General features: G+C 37.2%; 1 protein-coding gene across 1 annotated transcript in view; it reads right to left on the bottom strand.

Moving 5' to 3' along the window:
- Positions 1-11,004, bottom strand: part of MORF4L2 (mortality factor 4 like 2) — a 15,150-nt gene continuing 4,146 nt past the window's right edge. The window contains 3 exon segments of the mRNA XM_025051078.1: positions 1-1,217; positions 1,219-1,508; positions 3,506-3,610. Of these exon segments, the coding sequence (XP_024906846.1) occupies positions 656-1,217; positions 1,219-1,484 (828 nt within the window). The 5' untranslated portion in view covers positions 1,485-1,508; positions 3,506-3,610 and the 3' untranslated portion in view covers positions 1-655.

Here is an 11,004-nt window from a genome sequence, read left to right as displayed (position 1 = left end):
TTGCTTTGAAATTTAGAAACAAATTTTATTTAAGATCTGAAATACAATTCCTAAAATAGCAACTTCTCCAGAAAACCGTGGCTACACAATAATGCATTGCCTCTATCATGTTAGAACGTGCATTAGACTCAAATACAAAAACCATGAAACAAACCACCATCCTTCAACAATTTGAGCAAAGGTAGAATGCCTAAGGAACAACAGAGATGGACTTGCAGAGGATGGGCTGTTTTACTTCAAGCACGATAAACAAGAGCACAAATGCATGGGTTTTCGGGTATATACATTAAGTTGAACCTTTGGCACTAGGAATCAGGGCATTTTGTCACGTAGCATTAACACATAATTAGAAAATTGTGTAGTGTCAAAGGGATAGAACCACCAGCATTCAAGCAATGTTGTCAACTAGGCAATTAAATGTTCTACTGAATGTTTCTTCTTTGTCTAATTACTGCATACACTGGTAGCAACTTTGAAATGAGAAAAGGAGCTTGCGCTCCTTTTATTTTCTGCTTAAAACAAAACAGAAAACAAACTGAAACATAAGCCCTGTTATACATTAACAATTTTAAAGAACATCAATTATACAAGAAAAAGACTAAGAACAAAAAGTGTTTATAGATATCAGACATAACAGTGAGTGGTCAGTAGACCCTCACAGGGCTTTGCGGTGGTACTCAGCGGAAGCCACTTTGTAATCACTGGCAGTAAACAGAGATGCAGCATTCTTTGCCAGATATTTCAGGAAATCATGCAAGTAGCCCAACAATAATGCAAGGCTCTTCTCATCAAGGGGCGTATATGCCAACATTGCTCCGATTCTTACGAATAATCTCAGTAGGTGTGGCGCTCCATAAACCTGGGACATCAGCGCATCTGGGTGAGCCATGCGGATTTCGGCATACTGGGGCCTCTCAAATTTGTAGAGCAGTTGAGTGCCCAACAGCACGTTGAAGTATTCTTTTATTCCTGCCACGACATCATCCACTGCATATTTCATATTATCGACATTTGCTTGTGATTTCTTGTAATTTGCATACTCTTCCAGAATTGCATCGATATTTTTCTTAGCAGGGAGTTGAAACAGCTGCTTCTGCCTGGTAACTAAATCCGAGTCCTCAACAAGCCATGGTTTTAGCTCGTCAGGAATATTCACTTTAACTTCCACACTATTGTTTAAAGCCTCCTTGTTTTCAACAGTGGGGTCAGCCTGGGCCGCCACCATCTCCGTTTCCAGGAGCTTTCTGTTTGTTCTTCCTTGTCTTCCTCACGGATCCTGAAGGGGGGTTCTCTGTGGAGCGACCCCCCCATCGGCCTGGAAGGGCCGGATCCAGATTCTTCTGCTGTGGACCAGAGGTCTTCTTTCCTGAGGAGGCTCCTCTCATCTTACTTCTCTGCATATTGCTTCTAGTTGGTTTTTTGAAATTGTCTTCTTCTGCAGATTGTTGTCCACGAGTTTGAGAACCCTGCTTTCTGGAACTCATTCAACCCTGTTTTTATTTCAACCACTGTAATACATAAAGTATTTACTTGGTTGTTTTCTATGGTGACCTTTAACACACCACACTTCATAAAGGCTCATCAAAGCACAAAACATGCTATTCTCTTGGAATCTGGATTTCAAATCCCATTTCAAGCCCACTTCTAAGTCACCTACTATCTCCCCCCTCTCTTTGACCCTCACTACCACCCACTACTCTCACCCCACCCAATCACTCATCAGACCTGCCCATAAATTAGTTTTTTGATAACACTCAAAAGACAGGAATATAATTTTGGAGAAAGAAGGAATTAAATGGGGAAGAAATGACAAAAGGCAGTGGAATTAAAATTCAAGACTTCTGAACAGGAAAAATGGCAAATTGAAAGAATTAAGAAAGATTAATTTAGGTGACGGGAAGCAAAATGAGTTGATGACAAACTCAATGGAAACTGAATATAGAACCTGGTAAATGAAGGAAAGGGAGGAGTTAAAAGTGGCTCTGCAAGTTTAAGCCTGGGTAATTACTGAATTAATAAGGGCACTGGTTTTTGATGGTTAGTTTGGAATCGGCAATGAAATCATAGGAAATAGGCATTTCACACATTCATCATACACTAATGTGTATCTGCTTCGGAACAGGTACTATGCTAGGCGCTAGGGAGTCAAACATCTAAAGTGACAATTATAAAACGGTAACGTTAGTGGGGGATTGTAAACTGGTACAGCCACTATGGAAAACAGTATGCAGATTCTTCAAAAAATTAAAAATAGAACTACCATATGACCCGGCAATTTCACTTCTGAGTATTTATCTGAAGAAATTGAAAACGCTAATTTGAAAAGACATAGGCACCCTTATTTTCACTGCACCCTTACTTACAATAACCAAGATATGGAAGCAACCTAGGCGTCCACAGAAAGAAGAATGGATAAAGAGGATGTGGTATGTATATACAATGGAATAGTTGCTAATTATAAAAAAAATTGAAAATTTTACCATTTGTGACAACACAGATGAATCTGGAGGTTATTATGCTAAAAAGGCAGAGAAAGACAAATACCATTTTATTCCACTTATATGTGGAATCTAGAAAACAAAATAAAATAAAACAAAAACAAACTCATAGATACAGAAAACGGATGGCTGCCAGATGGGAGGGGGTGGGGGGATGAGTGAAAAAGATGAGGTGGATTAAGAAGTACAAACTGCCAGTTATAAAATTTGTCACAGGGATGTAAAATGCAGCATAGGGAATATAGTCGATAATAATGTAATAACTGTATGGTGCCAGATGGGTACTAGACTTATTGTGGTGATCACACTGTAAGGTATATAAATGTCTAATTTCTACAATTAAAAATAAATTAAAAATAAACAAAGCAAGGTTTGTACAACAGTTATAGGCACAGAATACTTTGAGAGCAAACAAGAAATGATACATGACACCACTTTCAGCAATAGTTTGTTGGAGGTGATAAACTGGTGAGGGAGAAGCTATTGATAACTTCAGGGTCTGAGAATGGGTGATTAGGTCATTAGTATTATCACCAAATGAGACTGCATCAAGAGGAGGAGGAGATGGATTAGAGAGGAAAGAAGTTCAGTACTGGATCTATTAAGTGTGAGGTGTGCAGTTGAACATGTGACTTTAAAGCTCAGGTGAGAGCTCAGAGCCAAAAATGGAGATCTGAGAGTAATCATACAGCTGGAAGAGGAAACTAAGAGTCGATGAAATCATTCATGGAGAATAGAGGAAGAAAAACTGAATCAAGTATGGGATTCTTGGAAAACCTAGGAAAGAAGGGGTGAGCAGAGAGACCACAAATAAATGAAAATGGTCAGAGCAGCCATAGGGGAATTAGAAGAATGTTATTTTGGAAGCCAAAGAAGTTGAGAGTTTCAAGGAAAGAAAGGAATAATCTACAGAGTAAAATACAGCAGAGAAAGCTGGTAAAATAAGATGAAAAAATCATTGTTCTGATTCTTACGGTGTGACAGATACAACCATGCCTTTGACTTACACAATCCTCTTCTTTCTTGCTCTTCGAAGAACTCCTAGTGTTTTCCCAGATGGAATCCTACAGAACTTCTAGGATGGTCTGGATGGCTGAGGTGGGAGACACAACCTAGAAAGGAAAAGTAGGTATCTGCAATGAAGATGAACTTTTGTGAAATATAAGGAAAAAAAAAAAACTAATTTATAGACATGCAACTTATAATTGTGGCATCAGAGAAAAAATGAGTTCTGCTGTCAGACATACTTCTACTTCAATTAGGCTATGCCATTTATGAGTTGTGAAGCCTTGGGCAAGATATGTGAGCTCTAACCTTTCCCTCATCTATGGAATGTGGTAAATTACCCGTAGCCCTCCTTTACAGGTTCTTAAGATATGTGGTTGAACAGCTAGCATAGTGCCTTGCAGGTATACCTGCACATGTGAACATGCACGCAAAGATGTTCATTTCAGTGGTGTTTTTAATACTGAAGAAATGGAAACACCTAAATATTCTTCAATAGGGAAATGGTAATATAAATTATTATGTATGTACACTATGAAGGCACATTTACATGAATTTGGCAGAGATTCACGTACTGACATATAAAGATCGATCATGTACTAGGTAAACAGGCAGGTTACGTAATATGTACAATAGGACCTCAAAGAGATAGCACAGGGAGAGAAATAAGCATCAGTCTCAGCTCTTATGAACAGTATGATCCAATTTGTTTTAAACCACAATGTGTATAAATGTACAGGAAAGTTATCTAGATGGATAAATATCAGACTGTTAAAATCAGAGTAACCTCTGGGAAAGAACCAGGAATAGCAGACCACCCTTAAAGCAGGTTTTTCCAGTAACTACAACTTTCACCCACAGAATATACCCTCCCTATCTGTTAAAATGTGGGCAGGAGTCAGGGAAGTCCTGACAGGGGAATAAGAGGTAAGCAATGCTAAAAAACTACAGCCCTGAATGAGGGAAGCCAGTTATTCGGAAAAGAGGCCTGGGTGCTAGTACTTTCACTAAGCAAATAATACCCTCTACTTGAAAGGACAAAAAGCTCTGAGCAGAAATTAAAGAGTAACAGTGGCCCTCAGTGAGCATTAAAACCTGTGAATACAGACACTGAACCTGTGAGAATCTGAAGCCTTCTGAAAGGGATATACAGACATATCCTGTGAAGGATAAGTAGCCAGTGTGTCAGGACAGTATATTGAAAGCTATCACACTTACAAAATGTTTCTTAAACCACCTTGGGGATAATACAGTACAGTTTCCACAAAACAAGGGGATAGTTAATATTCAAACTAAAGAAAGCAAGATGGTCTAGTGTCAACCAGACTTATAGAAAATACATAGTAGAGCCAGGCTGGACAGGAAGTCCTTGGGAAGCCACATTGGTCATCAGCAATTCCTTTAGTGAGAAGGAACCTGAGAATGATAGCGGAGCCTACTGTATGTCTTTGGCATCAACTGTGTGTACATGCATAAAATTACAAAAAGGAATTTTACCTGGCTCTCATTAAATGGGGTTTATCATTCTCGATAAATATTTCTATCATCTATACAAAGCCCCAAGCTGAATGAAATATGACATTGAACAGGAAAATACCTGCACCATTAGTCGAGGTTTGTACCAAGTGAATACAGCCAGGAAAGCAGCCTTTCTAAAGAATTGTCTCAGTAGCTGGGTATCCTACACATCAAGCAGCTATTACCTGGGAGTCAAAAACCAGATATCAAAAGGGAATACCCACCCTTTTCATGCCTGGTTCCTACATGAAAATATACGTTTTTGGATAGCTTTACTCAGGTCACTGCACTCCACAGCTCCCTTTCCAGCTTACATTGCTCCATGGACAGGTGACAGATGTGCTGTGCCCCTTCATTAAAATGGCTGGCACTATATAGTGCTTTATTTTGAGCTGTTTTAAACTGAATCTCTCAGTTTCTACTCTTTCAGGCTTTACTAACATTGTTTACTGGCTTAGCATAACCTACTTTTGGCTCCAATCATGCTTCCTCTCTTTGTCTCCCTCATCTACATACCACGAAAGCCCCATTTCCTCTTTAAATCTCCACTAACTACTCTAGTCCTTGTTTCTCTCCCTTCTCCAATACCACACGAAGCTGTTAGTACTCCAGAGCTTAGTATTTAAATATTTCATGTGTCAGTTTTACTTATGGAGTAATATCATTAATTTCTATTTGCCATAGGTATTGTGTCATACATATCTTGCACTTTTTGCAGCAACACATATCCCCAGTGGGTGTACAATAGTGAATCAAAATGAGGTGATTCAAGTAATGGAGGAAATGGAGGTACAATTCAGGGACAAGTCATCAAATTTTTCCACTTGTTCCCCACAGGTCAGTTCTAGGGTATGCCAGATGCTGCAAAAACACATTTGTATGTTTGCCTTAGTTTCCTAATTTCTGTACAATTTAAAGAGGTGAGCTCATACTGGATATAAAACCAGACCTTCCCTATTAAAATTTGCTATTACAAGTATTTCCCCATCTTAGTAAAGCTCTAACATGCATACATCATGATAGCTGTATATTCCATCAAATGGGCATATCTTCAATTTACTAAACCAACACCATTTATCCTATAGGTAAAACATTTTTGCCTTCATTTTATATTACTTAGATTTCCAGATGCAGATTTAGTTGAGTCGAGGCATAATTATGCTGCCAAATTACTTTCCCACAAAGTTGTACCAATGTCCTCCCTTGAAATGTGTGTAAAAATGTCTATCCCACCTCATACTCTGGTCAGCACTGGCTATTTGGCTATCCTTTTAAATCTGTGAATTTGGTAAATGGGTTCAGTTTTTGCTCGCATTTCATATTAGTTCCTAAGTGATTTCAACATTTATAGCTCTTCATACATCAAGAATTGTCATTTTGGGGGCAAATACTTCCCATTTTCTTTTAGTGTCTGATGTTAAGATTTTTAACTTTTATATGAAATGTCTTTCACTGTTCAGTTTAAAGACTTTTTATGGCTTTAATTCCTTAACCCACCTAGAACTTTTTATAAGTTATGAACTGAAAATCTGTATTTTCCCCCAATTTTTATGGCACCATTTATCGATCTTTCCTTTACGTACCTATATAAATACCAAAACATGAAGATGCAGGCATTCTCCCCTTAACACCTCAAACCCAGAATGAGTGTGCATGCTTTCAAATCTTTTCATAATACACCTCTGAAACTAAATGTGCATTATACATATGTGAATATTTATCATGCATTTCCCTGGTCTTGACAAAGGTGAGATATATATTACTCTGTACCTTTTCCCACTTTATCAGAGGCCTCCTGTGCACACATACCAAGCTCATGTTTTAAATATCCACATCATTCTATAATCTGCATGCACCATTTTATCAGTCCCATATTAGTGAATATCCAGGTTGTTTCCAATACTTCCATGATTACAGAAACTCTGTACTAGACATCAGTGTACAGATATACTAGAGTATTAGTATTTCAGAAGGATATATTCTCAGAAGGTACAACTCTTCAAAGGACATGCTAATTTATAACTTTGACGATAAAGGCAAATTTAAGTTCTAAAGAACCACTTTAATTTGTATTCCCAGCAAAAACAAAAGTTCATTCACCCACACTGATTAAACTTGAAAAAAATTTTTGGCCAATCTAATATGTAATATTTTATTTGAATTTGTGATGTTGAGCACTTTTTACACATTCATTTGTATCTTTTTTTTACGTGAATAGTTTTGTCCTCTTTTCTACTAGGTTGTTTGCTTCTTTTATTGATTCCTAATAGTACTAACTTTTTTTTGTTATGTTGGAAATATTTCTTCCAAACTGTCATTAATGTGTCAACCTTTTCCTTTGTGAACTTTGGCATTTATGTCATGCCTAGGAAAAATGCTCCCAAACAATTGTCTAAAAATAATTTCTTGGTATTTTTAGTGTCTCCCAAATATGTAACTAGTTTTTCCTAATATTAATGAAAGAATCCATCCTTTATCCAATTATTTGGTATATAGGTGTTTTAAGGAACCCTTTTCCCAATTATTTTTTATTATTTTTAAAGGCATCACTTTCTAGGTCATTTGTTCTGTCACAGTGATTGTTTGTTCTCACACCAGTATCACGTTGGTTTAATTATCAGAGTTTAAAGTGATAAATGTTGCATTAGAGAAACACTTGTAAATGGGTTCCAAGGATGTTTGATGCAGTATTATGAAGTAACAAAACACTAGAGTCAACCTCTAGTGCTATCGATAGTGACCTGGCAAAACAGAATGTGGTTTATCCATAATATGGAGTATAATGCTAATTAAAGAAATGTCACTGTGAAATAGAACTCTACGAATGGACAAGTTGCAGAAGAGTACAGAGTGTGATACCACATTTATGTAAAAGAAAACACAAAACATTATTTTATCCATCCATATACATTTTAAAACAGATATATAATTTAGATCTAGAAGGAAATAGAATTGATGATAATGGTTAACTCTGAGGAGAGTAAGATAATTGGGGTGGTGAGAAAAAGAAACAGTCTACTCTGTAATATTTAAATTGTTTTACGAGACTGTATTCACATATTGTGACTAAAAATTTATATTAAACTACACATTTAAAATCTACAAACATTTTCTGATCTATGCTTATCTGTGGATCTCACATATAGCTGGACTTTTCAGTTAATTATCATAGTGTACAATATACTTTGCAGGCATACCATTCAGGTTGGCTTTTCTTCTAAAGTCCCACCCAACCTCAAAGGCCCAGGTCAAGGTCCTTTTTCTCCCTGACGCTTTCTCCATTTCAGGCTACCCTGGCTCTTGCCTTCTCGGCACTCCTATTGGCTTAACAGTCTACCTCCTTCCCTTTAGCCCTTAATCATTCTCCAAATGGCCTCCTGTAAAGGGGTCCTGTGCCTACCAATCTATTGAATCTTTTCCACCAGATTTCCACCAGGTAGTGCCTTCCTCTGCAACTTAGCTTTCAGAAGGGGAAAAAAATAAGAAGGTAAATATAGTGACTCCATGGGAAAATGAAAATGTAGAGAGACTGAAAACGTTCCTTTATCTCATGCAAGTGATGGGCCATTCAAGAATGCAACTCCAAATACTAACATTTTTGTGTATAGGTATGTCACAAATAAGTGTGAACATCTACAGTTTGTTGGAATAAACCTTTAAGTGCACCTATAACGTGTCAGTCACATTTCTATCAATTCTTTCTTCTAGATTTTGGAACACTTCATTTTTTTGTAACGTATTTTTTTGAGTCTGAGACAAAGGAGAGATAATACAAAAGCTGTTAGAGTGAATATGGTTATGATTTGCTAGTTAAAATTACAGTTCCTGGAAATTCCCTTATAAATATGTTCAATATAGTTGATATCTTTCTAGAGTGTTAGGATAAGTCAGAAGTCATAATTTCAGAAGTCAGTTCTAGTGGTAACTGCTGTTTCTGGAAAATCAGGAAATGAACCAACAGTATTAATTTTTTTCTCACAATTCCAAAGAGGTATCCACTGCTTCTAGAAGTGTTTACATGTAAAACAGGATGTGCCAGAAGGACTAATAGAGCTATAATTATCATTAAAGCAAACACACGTGCCAAGCGGGGTCCCAATACTTTGTATGTAATCCTCTCAACAATCCTATATAGTAGAAACTATTATCTTTTACTTTTGAGGAAATGTGGGGACAAAGTAAGTATTTTGCCTAGGATCACAGAGTTAAATGGCAGAGCCAGGATTTAATTTCAGAAAGTCAGTATTTGTTCTTAACCTCTAAATTATGCTGTATGTGAGATGCCACGAAGTATGAACAATATGTGGGTACGAAACTATCAGGGATCAATTGTAGTATCTTTTATCAAGATTACACAGCCCTCTGTGTTTAGGCACTTTATATACTGGAAGCACCAACGGACTCAGCTCCATCCTTCCCTTCTTAGAATTTAGATTACTTTCCCAGATAAACACTTATTATTCTTTAAAATATTCCTGGACAGTTAAGGTTATGTGAAATTATCTTGTTTGAGTACTGAAGCCGGGAGAAGGGAGGCACTTACCCAAGATTCTGTAATCAGGATCAGATCTTCTGATCCTTACTATACAGCAAACTTAGCTTTTCTGATAATGGCCTAGAAGGTCAAACAAGGGAACAGGAAAGGGCATAAAATAAAAAAGATATGAGATGCTGGTTTTCTTCCTCATCAATCAATGCATTTTATCACACACAAAGGACACCAAGGCTGATAAATAATGTACAAGTGTTTCTTTTTCCTTCTTGTGGTTACATTTTCAAATTTACTTTATTGTACATTTACCCTGATTTCTGATGAAGTAATTTATTTTTGCTTTTTACTTTTTATTAAGGAAAATTTCAAATGGATAAAAACGTAGAGGGAATATGATAAACTCATACGAATCTATCATCCAGCTTTAACAATTACCAACTGAAGGCCATCTTGTTTCATCCATAACCCCACCCACTGCTCCCCCCAACTCCGTTTTAAAGCTCACCAAATAGATGACTTTCTGTATTTTATTATGGAAAATTTCAAACAGACACCGAAGGAGACAGAATAATAAAAGGAACTCTAAATGCCCATCACCCAGCTTAAACGATTATTAATTTAGAACCAATTTTGTTTTGTAAATACCCCTCTGCACCTCCCCCTACTGAGATTTTAAAACTAATCCTAGTCATCGACGTATTTTGAAGTCAATCCCAGATATTTTATTTAATCCGTATTTTTGTATATCTCTGTAAGATAGACAATTTGAAAACATAACCACAATACCACTATGACGACTAAAAATATAATCAATTCTTTAAAAACGCATCAAATATAAAATGTCTTCAAATTTTCCCGACACGTCTTAGGTGTTTTTTTTGTTGTTGTTGGTTTTTTTTTTTTTTTTTTTTACAGTTGGTTTGTCTTAACCGGGATCCAAACAAGGCCTACTCATCGCATGTGGTTCATCTCCAGCTCGCTCTCGTTCTCCATCTTCCCCCTGCCCCCCGCTTTAAACTTTTCAACATGGAAAATTCCAATCCCCGCTATTTTGAGTTAATTCCCAAACAGCATATCATTTCATCAGTACAGATTGCTACGTCTCTCTCATATCTAATTTCTTCTAGAGGATAAGTTGATGGGCAGGAAAAGCACTACAATGAATTTACATAATTTGTTTTTTATCATTGTGTTACACGGGTTTTTCTCTCCACAATACTCTCTCGGAGCCAGGATTCCTATTAAGTGCCTTATACGGACAAATATACGGTACACGCCTCGGAGGTACACGTCTGAGGTAGGTACTATTATTATCACCCTTTTACAAACATGGAAACCGAGACACAGAAAGGAGCCAGCCCGAGCTGGGCGTTGGCGAATAGGAATCCGAATCCAGTTCTGCCCGATTGTGAAGCCATTAGTTAATCCTGTTTATATACGCGACGAGAAAAGAAAATCATCAACCCTTTCTCCCCACACCCACCCCGACCC

This window comes from Pteropus alecto, unplaced genomic scaffold (assembly GCF_000325575.1).
Source record: "Pteropus alecto unplaced genomic scaffold, ASM32557v1 scaffold538, whole genome shotgun sequence".
NCBI lineage: Eukaryota > Metazoa > Chordata > Mammalia > Chiroptera > Pteropodidae > Pteropus > Pteropus alecto.
Note: the sequence above shows the minus strand (reverse complement) of the source record. Positions and strands in the feature narration are given on the sequence as shown.